Source organism: the organism of the source record quoted next, unplaced genomic scaffold, assembly GCF_019419815.1.
Source record: "Pyrus x bretschneideri cultivar Hongxiangsu unplaced genomic scaffold, Pyrus_bretschneideri_v1 Contig6, whole genome shotgun sequence".
NCBI lineage: Eukaryota > Viridiplantae > Streptophyta > Magnoliopsida > Rosales > Rosaceae > Pyrus > Pyrus x bretschneideri.
In genome coordinates this window covers 1,376,335-1,401,235 of record NW_025999798.1, presented here as the reverse complement: position 1 = coordinate 1,401,235, position 24,901 = coordinate 1,376,335, and the positions used below count along the sequence as shown (strand labels likewise).

The following is a 24,901-nucleotide window of genomic DNA, read 5'->3' as shown; positions in this document are numbered from 1 at the left end:
TTACTTGTTAATAAATTTAAAACTTTAATTGAGTCCTTATCCCAATCACTAATTGTTAAAATTGATATAATAATTTTTTTTACTACAAAGTTCCAATATGAAAATTTATCTTATTCTAAGGATTATAACCTACTATTTGCTTGTACATACTAAAACTAGGTTAACGCTAACACATTAACTTGATACGTAGCAAAACAAGAATTACATAACGTATCAAAATTAGTAATTCCTAACGTACATAAATTAAGATTGTATAATAAACCAATCATGTCCCATAATTGGCACGTTATGGTTAATGGAATGTTAGTTGTATTTTTTAGAATTTTAATAATATCTTTTAATTGGGTGATAAAATGTGTCGTTTGAAACTAATCATGATATGATACTTTTATGTAAACTTTAGATTTTGATGATATTAATTTATCGTTTAATTGGTAAATCAAATATAAGAAAAAAATTGTAATTTTTAGAATTAAAAATGAAAATAAAGAATGTAGGATAAAAAGTTTAACAATTATAAATGTTTAATTGAAAATTCAAAATTGGGCGCCTATTTCAAAGCACTTCCGGTAGGCTGGGTGGCAGAGACACACCGCCACCTGGACAGACATGCAGGGGTCCCACATCCTTAAAGTCCTCTCGGGCCCCACTTTCGCTCTTCCCCCATTGGTCATTGAATTTTCCGACCCGAAAAACCAGAAGAAAAAGAAGCCCAATAAATTTAAATAATTCACAGAAACACCAAAGCCCTCCGAGTCTTCGTTTTCTCCAAGAAGCAGAAGAAGCAGATTTCAGAAGACGAAGAAACAAGGAGAAGGCAAAAGCCAAAAGCCATCCGCGGTCTTACCCTTTGTTCCCGAGAAGATGAAATGCCATCTGCATTTTAAAACCGCGCTTTTTCTCAACGTCTTCTGCTTATGGAGTAGCGTTTCTGGGGAGGCGCTGTTTTCTGAGAAGTCGATTTTGCTCGAGATCAAGAGCTCGGTTTCCGACCCGGATGGGGTTCTCTTCGGCTGGAGATCCAACAGCTTCGATCACCACTGTTCGTGGGTCGGGGTCTCATGCGACACCAAATCGAGGGTCGTTTCGCTCAGTCTCGGCGGCAGCGGTGCCAAAGGAGGTAATTTTCGAGCTCTCTCTTGCTCTCAGAGTCTGAAATTTGAATTCCCGTACGATGGGTTCGGTGTTTGGAGGAAAAGTTTGGTTAGTGGAAAATTGGGTGGAAAGGTTTCGCCTTGGGTGGGAAAGCTTAGTGAGCTTAGAGTTTTGTCGCTGCCTTTCAATGAACTTAGTGGCGAAATTCCGAAGGAAATTTGGCGGTTGGAGAAGCTTGAAGTGCTTGATCTTGAGGGGAATTTGTTAAACGGAAATTTGCCAACCCGGTTTTCGGGTTTGAGGACGTTGAGGGTATTGAATCTTGGGTTTAATAGAATTGGTGGGGAGATTCCTTTTTCGCTTTCGAAATGTGTGTGTTTGGAGGTGCTGAATTTGGTAGGTAATGAAGTGAGTGGAACCATCCCTGGGTTTGTTGGTAGGTTTGCAAAGTTGCGGGGGCTTTATTTGGCTCAAAATAGGTTAAATGGGTCTATACCAGCCACATTTGGAAGCTATTGTCGAAATCTTGAATATCTTGATCTGTCGGGAAATTTCCTTGTTGGGAAGATTCCTGGTAGTTTGGGGAATTGTCGGTGGTTACGGACTCTTTTGTTGTTTTCAAATATATTGAATGGTGGCATTCCTCTAGAACTTGGTTGGATTCGAATGCTTGAAGTTCTAGATGTTTCAAGAAATAGCCTTAGTGGCCCAGTCCCCGCTGAGCTTGGACAATGTATCAATTTATCTGTTCTTGTCCTATCGAATCTTTTTAATCCATTGACAACCAATCAGAATACAAATGGAGATACATCAATTGATTTATCTGGTGGTTTGGTGGATGATTACAATTATTACAAAGGCTCCATTCCAGAGGAAATTACAACCCTTCCAAATTTGAAAGTAGTTTGGGCTCCAAGGGCAACCCTTGAAGGAAAGCTTCCAAGCAATTGGGGTGGTTGTGAGAACTTGGAAATGTTGAACTTAGCTCGGAACCTTTTCAGCGGAGAAGTCACTGGAGTATTTGAAAGATGCAAGAAGCTGCATTATCTAAATTTGGGATCAAATAAGCTGAGTGGGAAGATCGATGAGAAGCTTCCAGTTCCATGTATGACTGTTTTCAATGTCAGTGGGAACTTCATGTCTGGACCTGTCCCCGAGTTTCTGTACAGATTGTGCCCCCAGGTGCCCCCAAATTCAGATCTTGTCCGAGTCAACAATCCATCATTTCCATATCAAGTGCTCTTTACTTGTCAAACTCAGCTTGATAGCCGTTTCCCTCTTTCAGGTGGTAGTTTCACTGTGGTTCATGATTTTAGCGGTAACAACTTCACTGGTCCAATCCAACACCTCCCTCTTGCAACTGAGAGACTGGGGAAGCAGACTGTTTATGCATTTCTTGCTGCTGGGAACAAGCTCACGGGATCATTTCCTGAAACCTTACTAGGAAAGTGTGACGGATTAGACGGAATGATTATTGATGTTAGCGACAATAAGTTGTCAGGTCAAATTCCTTTTCAGATTGGTGCGATGTGCAGATCTCTTAGATTCCTGGATGCCTCTGGCAATCTTTTATCTGGGTTAATACCTTCAGATATTGGGCATTTGGAATCTCTTGTCTTTCTTGACTTGAGCTGGAACCAGCTGCAGGGTCAAATTCCTGCAGGTATCAGTCATTTGAAGTATCTTAAGTATCTGTCCCTGGACAACAACAATCTCACTGGTGCAATTCCTTATAGCTTTGTGTGGTTGCACTCCCTCGAAGTTCTAAAGCTGTCTTCAAATTCTCTTTCTGGGGATATTCCGCAAGGTCTTGTGAACTTGAAAAATATAACTGTTTTTCTGCTCGACAATAATAAACTCTCTGGGCACATCCCTTCAGGCTTGACTAATCTGAAATCCCTATCTACATTCAATGCCTCCTTCAATAACCTGTCTGGTTCATTTCCATTGAACAATAGCGTGATGAACTGCAGCGGTGTCCTTGGGAACCCTTTCCTTATTCCATGCCATATTGTTTCACTAACTGCTCCATCTTCAGATCAGCCAGATAGTTATGGGAGTTCACAACATAACCCTGATTCTCTATCAGCAACTACTGGTGGTGATGATAATAGTGGATTAGGCACAATCGAGATCGCATCCATAGCAGCTGCATCAGCTGTTGTTTTGGTTCTGCTCTCTCTTGTTATCCTGTTCTTTTATATGAGAAAGTGGATACCAGATTCCAGGGTTCAGGGTCTTGAATATAAAGAAATGACTCTGTTTACAGACATTGGGGCTCCGTTGACATTTGAGAATATTGTTCAAGCAACAGGGAATTTTAATGGCAGCTACCACATTGGCAGCGGAGGATTTGGGGCCACTTACAAAGCCGAAATTGCTCCAGGAATCACTGTTGCTGTGAAAAGGCTAGCTGTTGGAAGGTTTCACGGTGTTCAACAGTTTCATGCTGAGATTAAAACCCTTGGTAGGGTGAGACACCCAAACCTGGTGACTTTAATAGGTTACCATGCCAGTGAAGCTGAGATGTTGCTCATATATAATTATTTACCAGGAGGGAATTTGGAAAACTTTATCAAGGAGAGATCTCAGAGGCCTTTTAATTGGCAAATTCTCCACAAGATTGCTTTGCATATAGCCCGTGCACTTGCTTATCTGCATAGCGAGTGTATTCCACGTGTCCTACACCGTGATGTCAAGCCAAGTAACATACTGTTGGATGATGAGTTCAATGCTTACTTGTCTGACTTTGGATTATCTAGGCTTTTGGGAACTTCAGAAACACACGCAACAACTGGTCCAGCAGGGACTTTTGGGTACGTAGCACCAGAGTATGCAATGACTTGCCATGTGTCTGAAAAGTCTGATGTTTACAGTTACGGTGTGGTGCTGCTTGAATTGATGTCGTGCAAAAAACCCTTGGACCCTTCGTTTTCATCACATGGCGATGGTTTCAACATTGTCTCTTGGGTGGACATGCTGTTAGAAAAGGGTCAGGATAAGGAGGTCTTCATAGAAGGGCTATGGGATGCAGGACCCCAGAATGATCTAGTCGAGATGTTGAATTTGGCTGTCGCGTGCACAGTCAAGACCCTCGCCTCTAGGCCAACAATGAAGCAAGTCGTCGAAAGATTAAAGCGAATCCAACCTATTTCAAGGAAGGCGGATAACGAGCAAAGTATAGAGCTAGCGATCATAACCTAGAAGTGTAGAAGGTATGACATTCTTGTAGTTTGTACATTTCTGCGTAGTTGAATTTTGGTTTCCAGTTTGTTGTTTTTCCTGCAACAAGCATATTCTGCTGAGCTGAGAAATTTTTTCAACCCTGCGGTTATACAAGTAGATGTCTCAGTTCATTTGCAATTGATCATCTATAATCTTAACTGAAAAATGGGTAGTAGTTGCTGCAATTTGCAGCATGTTCATAGAGAGCATAATTTTGCAGCTGACGGGTTAGCCAAATTGGGTTTAAATAGCGAAGATTTTCTAGTACTCGTGGAATCTCCTCCCTGTTTAGTTCAAACTTTCCGATGACTGCTTTGGTGTCACTAGAGCTAGACTAGTTGTTCCTTGGTGAAAAATGGGTAGCAGTTGATTGTCATGTTATCTCTTGTCATTTACTTTTTCCTATGTGTAAGAGGCAACAACTGATACAACTTATACAATCGCTTCGATGCGCTAAGGAATGATTTTCGCGTACCTACGTTTTTTCTTTACATGCCCTTATTTATTTTGGATTTGTAATCAATAATCGAAGGATAATTAAGAGTTTAAAATAAACAAAAGTATGTATGAAGGGAAAATAGACGTCACGAAAATTATTACAATGTCCTAAAGAAAGGTTGCACACTATTTTTTAAACCTTAAAAATAAAACAGCACAAGCATGCAGAGGATCTTATTACCCAACAAGTCATTAGAGGGAAGATACCTAAACCCACAGCTATTTTATAAATTTTAGGGGGTGCAATCGTTTCGTCTAATGCGATTCAGTCTTCATTTTGTTGGAGGAGATTCTGAGTTCAAACGTCATGAACAACAATTCTTGATTAAAAGAAATGGATTCAGGGTGTTTTGGATCGTAAAGAAGAGAAACTAGACGTTGTAAGAAGACGACGACACCATATTCGTCTCTTCAAAACTTACAAGAGAAATATATAGAGCTTAAGGTAAAAAGAAAGCTATATTTTAGAGGCGCAGACAATCGCGGATACCATGAACACGCAACACACTGCTGTTATGCATAGATATTAATTTATTTAAATTCCATATCTAGAACTCACCGAAGATAAAAATAAATAAACAAACAAAAAATATGTATATCAAATTTAAATCTCTCTCCTTTTTGTTTACAAAAAGGAAGGGGCAGCTGGGTTTACAACAATATGCCTAAGTGGGTTAGTGACATCGCTCCCTCCAGCATGCTTCACGAACTCTGCCGGAGACAGAAAGCTTCCATGGCATATACACATTATTCTCACTTCCTCTCCCTTCCCATATCGGTACAGAATTCCCTCAACCTTTCTACCATTTGGGCCGTCCCCTTTCGTGAAAACACAAGGCATGTCCTCCATCCCGTTCCTGCTCGTTTCCCTTTTGCTGTTTTCTTGCGTATTTGGCTTCCTAGACGGGCTCTCTATGTCGGGTTTGGGAGTTCTGGATGCGTCGTCTGTTGTTCCTGTGCCTGAAGAGCCAACGGCATTATTACTTCGTTCTTGGAGCGACTGGTTGCTAGCGGGTGTAGGGTTTCTTGCTTCACCGCAGCTGCTGGTTCCTGTGATGTGAAGGGAAAACTATGAGGTTAGAAGTAGCAGTGTTACCTCTTTTGTTTCTTCTCCTTCACCTGTTTGTGGAATCTATGATTTCAACATTCAAATTCACATTAGCAAATTTGGAAATTTGAAGACACTGCAGGTAAGAGCCTCTTGAACTACATGTCAATCCATCCCAACAAGGTTTTCACATCGACGAAGACAGATAGAAAGAAGCCAGCTTCAGACAAGAAAGTTACTTCCATAGACTACCTGACTACATCATAAGAGTACAGTTCCTAGGATAGGCTAATCAATATTTCGTTTTGGTCAGAATGCTCTGCATCTCGGTTTAGGCTGCAATATCAAATGGAAAACAACTTCCATAGAGCACTATAAAGTTTGATATTTACTTCTCTAGATTGCTCATACCGCATCTCAGTTTGTCCACAATCCAGGTGAACGAATCACTGGCGGTAATTGCACCCTGCACTGCCTTAGTTACAGAATCGTCGTCACTTGTACCACAAGGTCCAACTCATCATTTCTCAGTTTTGTAACAGATACAAGAAAATGCTTGGTACATTACAATCGTTCTGTCACGTATCCGGCCCTACCTTGAAACTAACTAGACTATTGGACAGGTTAGAGATCAGTGCAGCTGCTGCAGCATGTGCTGCAACGACATTCTTGTATAACTACTACATCATTTTCCGCTCCCCTTGGAAAATTCTCAGATAAATTCTATCATGCATGAGGGTGGAAGGTGAACGCCGATCAGCTACATCTTGAATCTCACTTGGAAACGAAAGCGATCCCTACCTGCGTCTTACAAAAATGCAGCCACAAGACACATCCTTTTCAAATTCAAAACAATGCTAAGGAGAGGCTTTAGCTCTAACAAGAGTTTTGCTCTAAGAAAGTTTAGCTTGATATGCGTTGTTGGCCTATTCGCTAACAACCAGCAACCATGAGATGTTATAAAGTGAACTTTCGGGTACCATCCTACGGTTGCTACCCCATGTCCTCCATTTAGTGTTTGTAGTTTTGAGCTAAACCTATATTTCCCTATCAACTCGACGGTGGTGACACATCCTTTCCAAAGGGAGCTTCCACCAAAAGCTCTGTCTGTGTTTCATATCGAATTGAGTCTGTGTGATCAATCACTTTCTGGAAACTAAACCGTAACGAACAGAAAACAACTGTTTAGGTGTGTTAAGCTGAGAAACTCATGTCCCCTTTCTTGTTCCCAAATTTTAAAAGCAACCAACTTTGCATCGCACTCCATTAACTAAAGAGAGCGAGCACACACGTGATTAAAACACCTCATCCTACAACAAAGAACAAAAGAGAAAGACCACATGGGAAAACAACCTAAGATGCCATCTTCTAATGTAGCAGACTTGCCCTACACTCGTATAATCCTAGTCCAAAACAAAACAAAACAAAAACCCACCTAATCAAAGCAAAACCAATCACTTAACAACCGAATTTCAATCGAAAAAAATTCATCAAAATTCAGATTAAGAAACAGAATTAAGAAAAATTGAAATACCTGGAAGAGGTTTACTCTCCAATTCCGACATCCCCGACGAGCTTCCGCCTTGTGACTCCGCCGAGACCTGCGAATTGGGTTGTCCTCCAAATCCTTGCAACCCACTCAAAATCTCACCATTGAATTTCGTGAATGCATTTTTTTCCACTCCGCCACCGCCACCGCTGCCACTAGCAGCTTGCCTAGCAACTGCTGCCGCAACCCAACTAGGCAACCCGAAAGGCGGCTCCGCCGTCCGATTACCCCTACCACCCGCCAAATTGGGCCCAACTGAGCCCTCAAGTTCGCACTTCTCCTCCTCCACAGAACCCCCTTCTTTCTCGGCCTTTGAGTTCCTCTGCTTCTCCGACCTCCTCCTTTTCGCCACCAACCGCCTCAGCGTCTGCAACTCCTTCCTCTTCCTCCACTCCTCCTCCGTCTCCGCCGGAAGCGAAGAGGTCCTCATCAGCCCCGTCGTGTACGACGGCGCCGTCGATTCGTTGTCGTCCCTCACAAACGGCATCGTTCCGGCAATCGACGAAGATCGGATTAGCTTGTTTTTGGCACTCTTATCGACCCCGAATCGGCCGCCCAACGAAAGCCCGAGATTCAACTCCAGCTCATCCGACTCTTCTTCTTCGTTAGCCTCTGCATATTGCAACTGCGTCGTTGCGTCGTTGCTTCTGCACATTAATCTCTGCAGCAAATCTCTCGGATACTTATCCATTTCCAGAGAGAGATTTTCCATTGCTCTCCTTCTCCTTTCATTAGCTTCCCCCATGGAAAAAACAGATATATATATATATATATGAGTGTGTATATATGCTTCAGAAGCTATATATGTGTATCTGCAGATTCGAAAGGTTGAAGCTTTGATCTGAATCAGCAGAAACTTGTTTAAGATGGCAGAACGACAACGCTCGGAGCTCTAAGTTCAAAATCCGATTCAGAAACGACCCACCAAAGAAAGCCGTTTCTCTCTCTCTCTCTCTCTCTCTCTCTCTCTCTCTCTCTCTGCTTCTTTATGAGTCGTCCGTTTTCAACTCGGTCGAGTTTAATTCCCGAGTTGAGAGATATCCGAGATTACGGATACCGAAGAAAATTGGCTCAGAAAAAAAAATGAAAATCGAGAGAAAAACAAAAGAGAGAAGACGAAAGAGGAAAGAAAGAAAAGCAGAGACCGGAGAGGGAGTTTGTGGGCCGATTTTCTGTTGCATTTCCCAAAATGCCCTTGATGTTCTGACAAGGAAGACTACATGGGCGGAGCCAAGTGGCTGATTTGAGGAATGGTGTGGCGACACGTAGCCTGACCGGCATTGTCTTTTTGTCGTCTCTCCACTAGTAACAGTAACCTGTCCTTCCAGAGACACGTTTCGGGAGGAGAATGTAGAAGGGGGATAGAACCACGTGTCGGTCTAACATGGACAGCGCTTACGAGACACGTGGGCGGGACTGGTTTGGCCTCGTAAAGTTCCTCGGCGTAGGTTTTGGGTCTAGTTAAACTCTTCTGCTGCTGCCGCCGCCGTGCTGGATAATATTTTGAGGATGAACGGAACAATACCGTCATGTGTTGTTATATTTTACGTGTTATTATTTAGAAACGGTCTATAGTTAATGTGCGAGAAAAAATATGATATAATTTGAGTAAAATAATAATATTTTACGGCAATGGTTTGAGCACATCATAAAATTACATAATCGAACATATCTCTTCCGCTACTTGCCCACTTGTGTTTGTTTATTGTTGATCGTGTTCAAGGCCATAGCTGTCGTTTCAATTATTTGACTAACAGCATGATATTACTCTTCTCTCTATCATCTTCTTAACTAAACAGATTTAAATCTGATAATTTAATTTGTTGTGAGTTTTTATATTATTAATTAAGGTTATAACTTGTAAGATATTATTTTTCAAATCCGAACCTGTATAGCATGGAACCATTTTTTATTATAGCTTTTTAGGTTAAGTTACAATAGTCGTGCTTTATAGGTAGATTATCGCACAACTCCTACCAAGATACAACGAAATAATAAATCATGCCGTTTTTTTAATTTGTCGTTTCACTAGTGTCTTTTCTTGAGTCTACCAAGTAGACTATTAAAAAACAAGAAAACACGCATGGTTGTTAATATATATGATAATTGGCGTTCCAGAATGTTAAAATCTCATTATAAATTATGGAGACATGAAAAAGAAAAATACAATTTATAAATGAACAGAGGCATCAGATTCCTGCTTTTCGTGTCTACTAAACATATAGATTTGAAAATGGTTAAATTACGCATCATAATCTAGAGCAATTATATAAAAAAAATCGTCTGTTACATATCACCATAACATTTCTAATTTTCTTTTTTAAATCCACATTTTTTTTTTCTTTTACTTTCTCGCATTTCACTCTAATTTCTCTGTTTTTGTATATATTTTTTTTCAAACTTTTTAAATTTACAGTGTGTGGGATTCATCTGGTGTTAGATAACGAGATACGCTTGGCACTTTTATCTTCTAGTAAAAGAAATAGCGCGCAAGTTGACGGGCGAACTTTGAAGTTTCTACCAATTTCAAAAGTATGACGGTGTAGTCAACATTTATTACCAAAAAAGTCAACGAGGAAGAAAGGAGAGATCAGGCGAGTAGAGTGTGATGCACGTGCTTCCAAACAAGAAACATGTCTTATCACGTTATTCATGAGTAACAAAGCGGGACCCACAGTGGCAAGTGGCAGTTTCCTACCTTGTAAATAGTAAAAGAATTAGGTGGTGCTACGTGTAAGGCCGGACGTGGAAGTGGATGGGTGGTCCCCCCCTTATTCCCCGTATTTTTATTTTTTTTGGTACATCGATATTTTTACATTAAAAGAATGAAGAGTTGGACAAAATCACACATTGAGCAATCTAATTTGATATTTAAACCTAAAACCTCTTATTTCAAAATGAAAAAAATATCATCAAATAGTAATACTGAGTGACGTGTTCTCTGTAATTTTTAAGCTAACCTTTTTCATTTTTCTTTTGTCAAAAGAATTTCTATTTAATCAACCGAAAAATAAGAGGAGTTATTTTGCGCTTTAAGAGCCTAATCATGCTCTCTTTTACAAAAATTTGCACTTTAAATCTAGTATTCTAAAATTAAAATACAATTGTTACTTACTACTATATTATAGTGGTACTTCTCTTAACTTGTAAGTGAAAGGTTTTAGGTTCAATTATCGCTAAAGTCGAATTTGAATCATATTATTGCTAATTCATTATGAGACTTAACCTACTTTCTCACTCTTAGTGGATAAAATATTGTTTCTTAAAAAAAATTAAAATACATTTATCAAAGGTTAAAATGTCAATTTATTCATTTTTTAATAAATAGAATAAACAAAATAGTGCGAAGTAAGATAACTTTTACTAGCATTTTAAAAATTATTTTGCACTCTTCACGAATATATTTTTTTAATTATAAAAAATTTGAAGCGAAAATAAGATTTTTGAAATAATAATACTAATTTTCTGCTAATAATCAATTTCTTGAATTAATTATAAGAAAATTGATGCTTTTTCAATTATTAAACCTTGATTCAAAATAAAAATTCAAAAACCCAAAAGAAATGCCATGAAACAGATAATAGGAAGCAAAAAGGAAAAAGAGAAAAAAAGAGAAAAATGGTCAAGAAAGAGATGAAAAAAAAGGGACAATAAAGAAGGCGATCTTGTAGAGATGATGATCTGATACGACACGTACTTGATGTTGACGTGGAGCGACGAAAGATTCTCCGACACTTCTGGTCGCCACGTGTTCGCAATTCACAGTTACACACAGGTGTGTCTTGCACCATGTCCGAAAGGACTAAAATACCCCTGCTGCTACGTGCACTGTCTGGAAAGGTATTGTATCCATCCCCGCAAGTTGAAGGAAAGCGTGGCACCAGCAAAGGCCACAAGCACCTGTATCTTTTATTCGAGCGACAAAAAGAAGGGCGACCTTAAACTAAAAAGACTCGTGTCGGAAAAATTATCAACCACTTTTCACATCATTTGAATTCGTTATCTTCTAGCCACGAAAAAGTAATATTTTTCGTTATGTCACGACTCAATCGTTCAAGCGATAATCTAATATAATTAGAATTATATTGTATACGATAACATGACTAATTACACACAAATCTACTTGACGTGCATTTTTAGACCAAAAAACATATGATGGAAAATCAGCAGCATAAATATGAAACTTCCAATAATAATTAGGGAAATTTTATTTAAACATGTATAACCTTATCTCTACATCCAACTTATTCTTTGCATCCATTTGATTTTTAACTAAACTACTAATAATGTTTCTCTAAACCCAAATTTATTACCTAATATACCCCTATAAATTCAATTCAATATGTGAATTTATTTTTACACCCATTTGATTTATAACTCTATATTTACGCCGTTTGGAAATGAATAGTGAGAATTGAGGTGTGAATTCAGCCATGGCTGATGACAACACTGACACTTTTATAGATGTCGACAAAAAACCATGTATCACCATCTCTCTCAGTGTGGTCTCTGTTTCATGAGCATATGTGTCTGTTACCATACCTTTTCATAGGAATCTTTCTATATGCTTCATGAAGTGCATGGAGCACTAGTAATCAAATTGGGTTTGTTTGAAAACATTACTGTTTGTTTGACAAGATAATATCTCTGTAATTTCGAAACTGCACACTCGCATATCAATTGCAAATTTTGCTTATGAAATTCCAACCGATCCACTACCACTGTACAAGTCTAACCAACGCCTTAAAAGATGCAAGACAACCACCACCAGCCTAAGATTTGTGGCACACATATTAATTTACAAGCACATAAGTTGTAGACACAAGACTTACTTACCTGCAAGATATCAAAGGCTACAAATTATAGTGAATTATATTGTATTTCAAGATGCATCTTGGTTAGTCTCTGGTGTTTGAATGTCAGAAACATTACTGTTTGTGTGAATTTGTAAATACTAATTTAGTACATGTAAAATTAAAAATACTCATCTTATAAACTCTAAAAAATTGAAATCAGACGAACAAAAATTTCGTAAATTGAGTCATACCTTGGTTGGAGAATTCTAAACTTCAAAATCGCCATCCATCAATAAAAAAAAAATTTGTTTTTCTCTAAAAGAGCTATTAGAGTTTTAACAATGTTTGAGTTTATTGACAAATTTGAGTTTTATTATTAATTTCATTTTGTATTTAATAGTAATTATGCAATAAGGTAAAATAGACAATTAATATTTAAACTAAATTAGATGTAGAAATAGGTTACATGGATTTAAATAAAATTTCCCAACCTCACAATTCCATTTTTGTCTACATTGCAGAGTAAATGGGCTTCAAAATGCAATAGTGAACCTTTCAGGACCATTGCTTGTTCAAACATTTTTCAGACCAAAAAACAAGAGAGAGAATAATAATAAAACTGGGGAAAACTCAGTGAGGTCAAAGTCCTCCCAAGTAACATGGCCGCTCTCTAACTTGTGCCTACCAAAAATTAATGCCTTCTGTATGAAATCTCTCAAGTAAATAAGCTTCTTATGTTTTAAGTTCCTTAGTCTAATTTAAGCAGCAGCAGATTTCGCCGTTTGACGAGGAGCTTTTCCTCCATTCTGGTAAGACTTCTGGTTCTGATAACCTTCTGCATTGCGCCCGGCATTCCCCCTAGCTGCTGGACCACCAGAGAATTCACGATATTCGCCCCTCTTCTCCTGATCATCTCTTCCATAACCACGGCCTCCGCTGTAGTTCCCGCGGCCTCCATTATAGTTCCCGCGGCCTTCAGTGTAATTATCACGCCCATAGTTCTCGCGGCCCCTAAAGTTGTCATTTCGGTAGCCACCCCTTCCTGATGAGAACCTTCCTTTGTCGCCGGCTGTGTGAATAAAATAGATCGTGAGAATATTTGAATTTTGTACAAGAGAAATGCACGTGATTGAGGAAGCAATGAATGACGTTTCGACTTGCCTCGTCTCTCTTCAACGTGTAGCTCACATTCGCCGCATTTGATCGGAGATCCCTTAAGCGCACGTTGCATGGAGTCAGCAGATTCAAATTCCACAAACCCAAAACAGTTTTCCTGATTCTGGATACGCAAAGTGTAATGTGCAAGGAGTAAGTAGCAATAAACCAAAAGGGTCAATTCAAGAAGAGTACACACAAAACGTAAAGCATACCCAATTGCTTCTAACTTGAATCCCGTTGCGCTTGATGGGTCCGTAAGGCTTGAATATCTTCTCCAGTTCTTCACGAGTCGCATCCATGGGCAACTTGGCGACGAAAATGGCATGAGACTTAACTGCAACAGTAAATAAGAAGGGTACAAAGTATGAATACTTTTTCCCAACAGCGAGAAAGTTATGTAACACCTCGTATATTGGCAGAGACAAAACAGGTGAATGTTAATACTACACCGTAAAAGGAATATCAACCTGCAGGGACATTATTCTTTTCCATAGCAGTGTTGTTTCGGGGAGTTAAAGCTTCAGGCGTTCCAGGTGCACGCGGTTGCTCAACAGGTTTGGGTGCAGGTTTGGGTGCAGGTGTCCTCACAACGAATGGAGCTTTATTCTCACTCAAAGCAGTCACCTGAACCAAGAAACAATAAGATAATATACATAAGTAGAAGTCTAGTGATGCCAAGTACCAACTACAAGATATCCCAAACAATAACCCACCACTGCTGCAAAAGACTTCTTCGGAGCATCATTCTGGGTGATAGAAGCTGTGGCTTCCGTTTCTTTCTGGGCAACACTCCGTCTTGATTCAATGGGATCATCAGCACTAACACTATATTTAGTAACAGGTTCCGGAACATTTTCCATCACATCATTCCCTCTCTTTCCATTAGTATTTTCAACCTCCACAGACGTAGTTTGACTGACCACGGGCTGATCAGCAACTGCAGCGGGCTCTGTAACAACTGATACCATAATATCCATAAATAATCTGTTTACCAAAAAGTGAAGCAACAACCAACCAGCAAACCAGCACCTATACAATATAACATACCATGGTTGGAGGGCACAGGCGCTTGTGGTGTATTTTCATCGACATTACTTGGCACAAAATCCACATATTTAAAGATATCGTTCAAGACAAAGTATCCGTTGTGTTGCGGGGCTAGAAAGAAAGTTTGAGTAAAATTTCTTCGCACGTTGTCACCCCCAGTTAAATACCCAGTCACTAAAACAATCACTCCACCATTGAATGAAAACTGAGAATCAGTGGTTGATATCTCTAAATCACCATAATTCTGGTAGCCCATGGACAGTAGCATGCTCTCAATGCCCTATTTCAAAACAAAGACCGATTAAATCATCAGAATACGCACGAGACCTCTGGTCAACACAAACATGCTGCTTAAACACCCCTAAATTTTGAGCTAATAGAGAATACCAACATGAAATTTTTTAACAACTAAAGCTGCCAAAGACCAATGCAGGCAAAAGAAGCAAGAAAGAACAGCTAAAGGCCACCATATTAACAATCTAATGCCCCAACCAATTCCCAATAGGGCTGGCAAACAGGTTGAGTTTGTCGTGTTCATGTCTTTTCGTGTCATACCGTTTATCTTAAAATCACAAGGTAATGAGAATCTGTAAAGAAACTAGTAAACTTTTTACAAGACATACTTCCATAGTTGTCACTGTCGTCGTCGAACCATCTGGTCCAGGACGAGATAGCACACTTGACTCCTGGTAAAATTTATGGAGCACCTGAGAATCGTTTTGAAAGAAATCATAATATTGGTTTATGAAAATATTGCCCACGTCCGTTGCTGTAGGTCGGTTTTCTGATTGATTTGCCATCTCTGCAACTACAAAGGTATTGTTAAATTTTATAACGGAATTAAATAAAAATGATATGATCCAAATTTACAATCTTTTTGTTTTTGTTTTGTTTCTGGACCCAAATCTACAGACTTTACGTCACGAATCAGAAACCCTTGCAAAAACAAACAAGTATTTAAATCAAATAGCAAAGAAAACAAAAGTCGGATCCGAAAACTATGAACAGTAAGACGCAGCAGAATCGGGTTCAAACAATCACACCCGTCGGTTCACAATACAATGCAATCAATTAAAAAACTCAACGACCCAGAAGAGAGGAGTCGAAATGCACCAGATGACGGCAGCAGGTCGGAGTGTGCGGGCCAAAGAAGCGCTGCGGGTCTCCAACTCCAGAGAGGAGAGAGAAAATGAGAGAGAGAGAGAGAGAGAGAGAGAGAGAGAGAGTAGTAATTGGTCTGGAGAATCTGGAGATGTGAAGGTTGAGATTTATTGTAGGCGATTTGTTTGGGTTTTCCTACGATTTGTTCTCCTCTCTCGCCAACTGCCTTTTCCTGGAGTTGGAGGGAATTTTTCGTATTTTTGCAATTCGGGAGAGTTTTTTTTTATTTTTTTATTTTATCAAAGGATGAATTTTGCCATATTAAACGTTAGATTAGCCACTGATGAAGTTTGAATTCATGTTGTTAGCAAGAATTAACACCTTTCCGCCCATGTAAATTAGAGTAAATTGTAGTAATGATCCCTTAATTTTAAATCAATTAGAGCAATGATCCCTTAACTAAAAATTTATTACTATTGAACTATCAACTCATCAAAATGTGCAACTATGATTTCTTAACTAAAAATTTATTACCATTGGTACTTCAATTTTAATTAAACTAGAGAAATGGTCCCTTAATTTTAACTCAATTGAATCAATGATCCCTCAACTTTAACCCAATTGTAGCAATGGTCCTTCCAATATAACTCATTTTGACAAAATTCTGACGAAGTTGACGAAAATGACCATAGCTACATGTTTTGATGAATTGAGGGACCAATGATAATGAATTTTTATTTAAAAGACCATTACTCCAATTTGATTAAAATTAAAGAACAATTGCTACAATTTACTCTGTAAATTAATATTGTACAAAAATTTAAACTTGACGACCTTGATTGGTTTAAATAATGGAAAAGTTTATGATCTAACGGCTATGATTGGTGCTTTATGCCATGTTGCTGGGAGCAAATGTATAATAGCAACAGTCAAACCCCCAAAATTTAAAAAATTAGGGTTTAGTGTGGGTGGCAATCATACACCAATAGAAATGTGCGGAATCGCTTTGATCATTCGCGGCATTCGTTTTCATCTATCTTCCCTATTTCTCAATTCCACACTTCCAGTCCTCAACTCCGATCAAGTCAGTCTCCTTCTTATTCTGTTTTTCCATGAAAAATCAAAGCTTTTTGGCTTCACAATTTAGCTAACTGACATTGTTGGTACTGAGGAGCTTGCATTCGACATTGACGACCTCAGAGAAGCTTTACGGAGGAGGGGTCCCGATAGCTTAGGCAGCACGAAGCTTCTTCTCCATTCACCCATTTTGAATCGTCTCCCGGTGCGAGAAATTGTGTCTTCCATTGAGGGGGAAGTAAAGGAGGAGTCGCGTTGCGAAGGCGATGAAGGCAATTGTTTCTATTTGGAAAATGGTCGAACACCTCATTTGCATACCCATTTCAGCACCGTTCCCTGTTCGTCTGCTGAGTTGCACTTCCTGGGTGCCACTTTGCAGCTCAGGGGAGTAAGCCTTGTAGTTCAGCCATTGATAGATTCGGCCAAGAATATCCTTGTTTATAATGGTATGCAGTTGTTTTTGAGTTTCTCCTTCTTCTTTTTTTCTGTAGCATTGCATTTTGTTTAAGTTTTCTTGCTGTTGGATATTGAATTTTGATTCTACTGTAATGTTGTTTTTGAAAGGTGAAATCTTTGGTGGAATAGATATTGGTAGTGATGAGAACGATGGCGAAGTCCTTCTGCAGTTGCTGGGAGAGTGCTGTTTGGGTTCAATTCCAGGTGTTCTTTCTAGGATCAAGGGGCCTTGGGCTATATCATCTATTGGCAGGTAACTTCGAGTGGTAAGTTTGGTTTTAGTTTACGGGCATTTGCTGCAGCAGCTTTCTTAATTTGGATATGTTTCTGAGTTTAATCTGAGACTAATTAGTTTTTGTTTCTGTATAGTGATTATCTTAGGAGTATAATTACTGGTGTTGCTTGATTACTAGTTGAAAAACGGCTAATCGAGGAGGTTCGGAAGAACGATACTTTGATTATTGTTGGCGAAACGGGAAGCGGAAAAACGACACGTATGTAATTCTTTTATATATTCTGTGTAAGTTTTACAAATGCATCATTGAATATGTATTTATGTGCAGATTGTTTTGTTTCGAATATCTGTATTTGTTTGGATTTTGTAGTTCTGAGCTTTCAGCTTGATGTTGTTTTTTCCTGTGGTATAATCTCTTTTTTGTTTCTCTAGAATTACCTCAGTTTTTGTTCAATGCTGGGTTTTCCGGGGACGGAAAAGTCATTGGGGTAACTCAACCGAGGCGTGTGGCTGCGATGACTGTGGCAAAACGGGTTGCTGAGGAATGTGGTGTTAATTTGGGTCAAAAAGTTGGTTACTCCATCAGATTTGAGATGTGACGTCTAGTTCGACAAGGATAAAGTACATGACAGATGGATTGCTACTGAGGTAAATTTGGTGAATAACTTGTTTAGGCAAATGCTTTCTCCCTAGGAATTTCATCTAGAAGCTCAATTAACAAATAACTTGTTTAGGCAAATGCTTTCTCCCTAGGAATTTCATCTAGAAGCTCAATTAACATACTTAACAATCAATTTCGGCATATAGAGACATATCTCCGCAAAAAAATAGTTTCTTTCCGTTGGTGTAAAACCGTGTTGTTGTCTGTCTAGATCTAGATTTTGGCATAGCTATATAATTTTTATGAACTGATATAACGGTTGGCGCACTTCCAGGGAAGCACTATTGGATCCATATCTCTCTAGGTATTCAGACATAATTATTGATGAAGCTCATGAGAGAAATGTCCAGATTGATGTGCTACTAGGCTTGCTGAAAAATGTACAAAAAGCAAGGTCAATCCCTCAACAACCTCCAAAATACAAATAATGACGTGCCTTTGAAAGAAAACGGTGCTCAGGTCTTCCATTTTCTCAATAAATACCAAGGAAGGACCCCGTTGAAGTTAATTATCATGTCTGCCAGTTTGGATGCAAAAAAATTTGCTGAGTACTTCGGAGGTGCAAGAGCTGTACAAGATTATCTAGATGCTTCGTTAACCACAATGTTGCAGGTATTTAGTGCCTTCATCAGTATTTAGTGTTAGATTCATCGGAGAAGGGCCATGTATTCCTAAATAATGTACATGTTCTTGTAATATAACTTATTTGTATAATTGTGGTGTTAGATTCATCTGAAGCAGGGACCTGGTGATATACTTGTATTTTTGACGGGTCAAGAAGAAATTGAATCTGCAGAAAGACTAGTCAAAGAAAGAATTAAACAGTTGCCAGAAAACAGTAAAAAACTATTAGCTGTTCCTATATACTCATCTCTTTCGTCAGAATATCAAATGCGAGTTTTTGCACAAGCCCCTTCTGGATTTCGTAAGGTAACTTAATGATGTCCATTGGCTTTTAAATATGAATAGGAAGCATCAAGATATTTTGTGACTGTTGCATAACAAGTTGTCAAGTGAAGAGCAATGTCACCCCCAAGATATTCAATCACTCACCTCACCCCCTTTTTATTGCCAATTTTGCTCCTAAATTAAAGTGTTTTTTTTTTTTAATTATTTTTGTTTCATAATAAATTATTTTTTAGGTTAATTAATGAAAAATTTTCTATAACTAATCATATAATTCGAGCTTCTTCTAATTGTCTACACTTTTGGTTTGTGTATCGTATCTTGCATATGTGTTTGTGTAAAGTTGTTCTTTTCATGGACTTGATCATGGGGAAAATCTACACATTGTTGGAAAAGGAAGGTTTCTGATACATATTCATTTGGTGATCTCGATTCTGTAATTTTCCTGTTAGGTAATATTGGTAACAAATATTGCTGAGACATCATTGACAATATCTGGAATCAAGTATGTTGTAGATCCTGGGTTTGTAAAAGCACGTTACTATGATCCAAACAAAAGGTTGGAATCTTTGGTTGTTGTCCCAATTTCAAAAGCACAGGCTCTTCAAAGAAGGTAAGCATAGCTGGTCAGGGGGATCTAACAAGAATTCATAAAAATAAAATTATCAGTTTCAAAGATAATTGAAGTAATTTATTTATATATATGTTATACGAATTGTCAGATTTCTTTGGCAGCTCAATTTAACACTTCTATACACTGCAATATCATATCGTTAAATTTAGTTTATGACCTGTGGATATTTGAACTGATGATTAAGAACTATAACTTTGTATGACAAATAACTTCACTCTGCAGTGGGCGTGCAGGGAGAGAAGGACCAGGGAAATGCTTCCGCCTCTACCCAGAAGACCAATTTGGGAAACTTGAGGATTCGACAAAGGCACTGGGTTTGACTTCATAGAAAAACCGTCAAGGTAAAATCTCGGATAGGTTTTGTTACTTTTTCTTATGATGCCTTTTGTGGCTAGATGTTGATGGTAGAAAGCAATATTTGTTTTTTTGTCAAGCAGTTAGTTCTTTTAATAAATATTGCTTTCTCATCTCCAGAGAATTTTATCATACATGAATCTTATTTGAACAGGTCGGCTATTGTCAAATCACTGGAGCAATTGTTCATACTGGGTGCTTTGACAGATGACTGCAAATTGTCAAATCCAGTTGGAATCCAAATGGCTGGCCTTCCCTTAGGTACCGTTTGGTACGCAGACGGGACGGGACGGAACGGGACAGGACAGGACAGGACGGGACGGAACGGGACGGGACAGAATGGATGTTCCGTGTTATGTTTGGTACGAGCAAGACGGAACGGGACGATTGTTCCGTTCTGCGTTTGGCAGCACATGGACGGAACGGAACCAAAAGATAAAAATGACTAAAATACCCATGTTCCGTTTGTTGTTTGGTACAATATTTATGCGTGGAACGGGATGATTGTTCCGTTCTGCGTTTGGCAGCACATGGACGGAACGGAACCAAAAGATAAAAATGACTAAAATACCCATGTTCCGTTTGTTGTTTGGTACAATATTTATGCGTGGAACGGGATGAGACTTTTTTTTTTTGTTTTTTGTTTTTTTTTTTTTTTTAACTTGTTCAAATTTTAACACTATATGCTTATCCATTATTTGTTTTTCTTGGTCCAAATTTTATTAGGTATATGTTGTGTTCCACTTGCAAACCCCTTTAAAATTTGTAATTCTTCTATGATTTAGGTTGATGAAGCCAGACTTCCTTGAGCTAGTAAATATTGGAAGTGATGAGATGGTTAGCATGAATGAGATGGCTGGTTCTGTCTATATGGTCATGGTTGCCATGCAATGTTGAAAAATATATAAGTTTAATGATCATGCATGACCAGAACAAACAAGCATATAATTGCACCATAAGTTAACATACATCGTCATATACGGCGGTAAAGGTAAACAAATGCCTAAAAAATTACTAATTCTACCTCAAAGTAGTGCCTCTTGATCTCCATCTCAACATCAAGGCCAGTGAACTCACACAAATGCCTATGGGTAAAGGAGTCCTCAGCTCTAAAAACAGGACCAATCTCAAAAATACGACCGAAGTCACCACGTATAGCCATTTGCTTGTGAAGCTGAGGTGACTGGGCAAGGCAGGCATCTTGACCCTTGTAGTTGAGTCTAAAAACAGCAGCTCCACCTTCACTTGAACCAGCAACGAATATACATGTACTAAGAGAGAAAGTCCCAGAAAGCTTAACAAAGCTTCAATAATCCATTTCAAAATAAATCATCTAAATGTACCTGCAAAGCCTTTTCGATTTCGATATCACTCCGAGCAGCATCCTCAATGTTAATAGGTAAAACAGCAGCCTTACTCACACAATACAACTTCCCCACTTACTCACACAATACAACTTCCCCACTTGAACCTCCACCTAATTAAGATCAACATGTCAATTATTTCAATCAAAACCCAATACAATCATAGGAACTTTCAATCAATTTCTTTCTTGTTTTTTTTTTTCCATTTTTTTTTTTCAAGAACCTAATTAATAATATTATTTATTCATCAATTTCTTCTGGAAATCCATGGATATCATCACCATCAATTGCCCCAAAATCCCCAGTAGAAAAACAACCTTGTTTCCGCCCAAACCCCATCCACGGTTTTCATTGCCTAAACCCCAGCATGGCCCGTCCAACCTAAAACCCAGCGAAGAATGCACTCGCACTCCCAGTTGCACAAATCTTAACAAAACCCAGTAATTAACAAATCAAATCTGATAATTAACAAAACCCCGTAATTAACACAACCCAAATCAGCAACAAAAGACATTAATCGCATACTTGGGTCAATCTGCAGTGCGACGGTAGTGGCTCCGTGCTGCTGCGTGCTGGCTGGGTGCAGTCGACGGCTATGGGAGAGGATGAAGAAGAAGGATGAGGAGGAAGTCTACGGGAAGAGAGAGCAGCAAGGATTTAGGATTTGGATGGTGTAAATATTGAAAAAGACAAGGGGTATTTTTGTCTTAAAATGTTATAAATTTGCGTCCCACGAACGTGGAACAAGTCGTTCCAGGGGGGAGAGGTGGAACCAAAAATCACTCAAAACTTGTCCCGTGGAACAGCGTGTTCCACCCATTTTAGGCTCACCAAACGTGGGACGGAACGTCTCGTCCCACTCCGTTCCGTCCCGTCCCGCGTACCAAACGCTACCTTAGACCCTGTTTATTCAAGGGCTCTAATTGTAGCAAGTGAATTCAATTGCCTGGAAGAGATGTTGACAAGTGTTGCAATGCTCTCTGTGGGATCAATATTTTTTAATCCCCGTGACAAATAGAAGAGGTATTTGCATATGAAGCATTACCTATTTGTCTCCTGTTAATTTCTCATAGATTATATAATGTAGTTATACTTCTCTTTCATGATCTCACAATACGGTGAACTGTTGTCTTTTACAGTACTACTCTAACTTGCTATACATTTCTTCCTGTTGTCAGGTGAGAACTGCACAGAAATCCTTTGCAAGTCCAGAGGGAGACCACCTCACTTTGGTTAAGGTATATCGAGCATCCAATGAGTTCTTGGACAAGAGATCAGGTCTTAGTAAAGAGAAGCGTGAAAAAGCTTTCTGGAAATGGTGCAAGGATAATTTCATTCATAGTCGCTCCTTGACAAATGCTCGTGACATTCACAGGTTGGTTATTTCTCTTCCTTCTTAAGTTATAGACACGTTTCTGCTGGTCTCACACAATCAGACTGGATTTTGTGCCCCTGTTTTGGAAGTTCAGTGTGTCCATTATGGTGTAGATTGAAGTAATTAGCTTCGCTAAATTTAATAGATGTTTGTTTGCAGACAAATTCATTGGACATGTTGAACAAATGGGTCTTCGTATCACCTCTTGTGGGGATGATGTGCTTCAGTTTTGCAGATGTCTTGCCACTTCTTTCTTCCTCAATGCAGCCTGATGGAACATACAGGTCTTGAACTTACCTTGACATGTTCTGAAATTCTTTTGGCTGGTTTCTTTTACGCTCCAAAGCTTGTACCCTTCTACGTGTATTTTTAATTCTCTCTTGGATTGATGTACGACCTCTCACAGTTAATCAATCAAATGACAGGGCTTTAGCAAATGGTGAGGTGGTTTCTATCCACCCATCTTCCGTAATAAGGAATAGACCAGAGTGCCTAATTTGCAACGAACTGGTCGAAACTGGTAGAAAATTCATCCGCAACACAACTAGAATCGACTTTTTGTGGTTAACTGAGCTTGCTTCTCAATTCTATCCCATGCAGAACTGAATGTAGCGCGAAGAGGTATGCTTATTGGATTATGCAAAGATCCCATTGTTGGCTGCACAATCTGCAGCGAATTTTTTCTTAGTTTTTATGAAGTTCTTACTTAGTACCATATTACATGCAGGCATGGCTCAGAATCTCAGATGATTTGTTTGAAAGCTCTATCGCCATTCGCTTTTCTTCATGCCTGATCCTGACGTGCAACAGAGTAAGGAGCGATTGCAGAATCGGTGGCTTGGACGTCAGATGCTGACCGGCCTATGAACTAGAGCCTTCATGAAGAGCTTAATCCTGTCCAGCCAAGCAGCCCCCTGCAACGGCTTCACAATTGCGAAAATGACGAGAAGTGCTGTCATAGCGTTCGGAGAACATGCTGTCGATGCTAACCATCTAAAGCTGAACTAAATCCGTGTCGGATCCCCTTTACTTTCTTGTGTTGCAGTTACAATGCAACAAGAGGTCAATGATTTCGAGAATTTTTTCGATGTGACATTCATGCTCTCAACAACTTGTCAATTGCATTACTTTAGTTTTAACTTTTGAGTATCCAATGTGAAAGTTTGACTTGCAAACAGAGTTAGGCCGGTCAGCTGGGGCAATGTGGCTGGCCCCTACAGTCATATCGGAGCCAATCTCCTGCATGTTACAGTAGTTTAAATCAGAGAAATTTCGTAAGCTAAGCATATAAAGTCAAAAGAAAATTTAAAAAGTCATCGTTCAACTCAATTCAGTTATGATGCCACGATTTCTAGTAAATCTGAGAAAGCCAGAGCAAATATTAATGCATTCCCTCCTAATCTAACCGACACATTTGGTCAAAATAAATTGGCTTGGAAAAATGAATACTTAAATTCTTTAGTTTTTTTTTTTTTTTTTTTTTTTTTTTTAAATCAGGGCACTAGTCTCGAATTTTAGCTTAATTTGATTTAAAAATATAGAGTAATGTTATACTTATCATATATTTGTCTTATTATTTATACAATTTTTTAAAACAGGAAGGGCTCACCAACATATGTGGATTTCATCTCTATTAGAGAGATAGTACGAATGGTAGTACAAATATGTGGTAAAATTCACATTTTTGAAGAATATTAGTTTTGAACAAGTCACAATGTGAAGCAATGATCATTTTGAATATTTCTGTTAAAACTCTCATTCGAAATACAAGGTTTTAAGGAAAAGTAAGGGATAGAAGTGTTAACAAATTTGCCGAAAATGACTATTGCTCTACACTCTACGACGTAAAAAATTCAGGAATCAATGCGCGCATAAGTTCCAAAGCTCAAATTGAACCAAAATTGTTAGAGGAATACTCAAATTTCTCTTTCCAGATACAAGTTTAGTCTTCTCTTCAGTAGTACCACAGATATTTTCCTTAATTTTTCTCATTTTCCACCGTAAGCTTGTGTGAAAACAACTAAAAACATATGAAAATAGAGAAAGGACATAAATTGCCAGAAGAATGTCCTCTTTGTTTAAAAATTCAAAATATATTAATTACCTTTCATGGGATTTGGATCCTATCGGATTCAAATTATGAGGATTTTAGGGATTCTCGTATCTTAGTCATTCATTGTTCATCGTGCGGTCATAAATCAACTGATTTTTTTTATTTAAAATTAAACACAAATAGTATTTGAAAATTGACCATACGATGTACGATGAACAGTTAGGATATGAGTGGATCCGAAGAGGATCCCTTTCCCCTTCCATGAACCT

General features: G+C 38.7%; 3 protein-coding genes, 1 long non-coding RNA gene and 1 pseudogene across 5 annotated transcripts; 2 read left to right on the top strand and 3 right to left on the bottom strand.

Moving 5' to 3' along the window:
* Positions 1–545: 545 nt before the first annotated feature.
* On the top strand, positions 546–4,643 carry LOC125471236 (LRR receptor-like serine/threonine-protein kinase RPK2). The gene has a single exon (XM_048571443.1). The coding sequence runs from the start codon at positions 865–867 to the stop codon at positions 4,297–4,299; it is 3,435 nt and encodes a 1,144-aa protein (XP_048427400.1). The 5' UTR covers positions 546–864; the 3' UTR covers positions 4,300–4,643.
* A 662-nt stretch (positions 4,644–5,305) lies between these two features.
* Positions 5,306–8,547, bottom strand: LOC103947260 (ninja-family protein AFP3). The gene is made up of 2 exons (XM_018647470.2): positions 7,401–8,547; positions 5,306–5,868 (listed from the first exon to the last, which is right to left on the bottom strand). Exons 1-2 carry the CDS (start codon positions 8,158–8,160, stop codon positions 5,444–5,446), a joined length of 1,185 nt encoding a protein of 394 aa, XP_018502986.2. The 5' UTR covers positions 8,161–8,547; the 3' UTR covers positions 5,306–5,443.
* A 4,123-nt stretch (positions 8,548–12,670) lies between these two features.
* Positions 12,671–15,216, bottom strand: LOC125471295 (nuclear transport factor 2-like). Its single transcript, XM_048571545.1, has 8 exons — positions 15,040–15,216; positions 14,417–14,696; positions 14,083–14,327; positions 13,837–13,993; positions 13,582–13,703; positions 13,373–13,490; positions 13,221–13,280; positions 12,671–13,184 (listed from the first exon to the last, which is right to left on the bottom strand). Exons 1-8 carry the CDS (start codon positions 15,214–15,216, stop codon positions 12,970–12,972), a joined length of 1,374 nt encoding a protein of 457 aa, XP_048427502.1. The 3' UTR covers positions 12,671–12,969.
* Positions 15,217–16,508: 1,292 nt separating this feature from the next.
* LOC125471350 lies at positions 16,509–23,754 on the top strand (annotated as a pseudogene).
* Positions 20,727–21,875, bottom strand: LOC125471280. 2 transcript variants are annotated; one of them, XR_007253555.1, is made up of 3 exons: positions 21,730–21,875; positions 21,184–21,317; positions 20,727–21,084 (listed from the first exon to the last, which is right to left on the bottom strand). It is a non-coding gene; the product is annotated as an uncharacterized LOC125471280 (long non-coding RNA). The 2 variants fall into 2 exon arrangements; XR_007253556.1 differs by having other exon boundaries at positions 20,727–21,079.
* Positions 23,755–24,901: the final 1,147 nt, after the last annotated feature.

Bases quoted from the DNA above. Each gene is read 5' to 3' on its own strand.
- LOC125471236 (XM_048571443.1), top strand. From the start codon at position 865: ATGAAATGCCATCTGCATTTTAAAACCGCGCTTTTTCTCAACGTCTTC.
- LOC103947260 (XM_018647470.2), bottom strand. From the start codon at position 8,160: ATGGGGGAAGCTAATGAAAGGAGAAGGAGAGCAATGGAAAATCTCTCT. The intron at 5,869-7,400 runs GTATTTCAATTT...TTCACATCACAG, and splicing joins GGAGAGTAAACCTCTTCCAG to GAACCAGCAGCTGCGGTGAA.
- LOC125471295 (XM_048571545.1), bottom strand. From the start codon at position 15,216: ATGGCAAATCAATCAGAAAACCGACCTACAGCAACGGACGTGGGCAAT. The intron at 14,328-14,416 runs GTATGTTATATT...TTATGGTATCAG, and splicing joins GCCTGTGCCCTCCAACCATG to TTGTTACAGAGCCCGCTGCA. The intron at 13,994-14,082 runs GTGGGTTATTGT...TTCTTGGTTCAG, and splicing joins AGAAGTCTTTTGCAGCAGTG to GTGACTGCTTTGAGTGAGAA.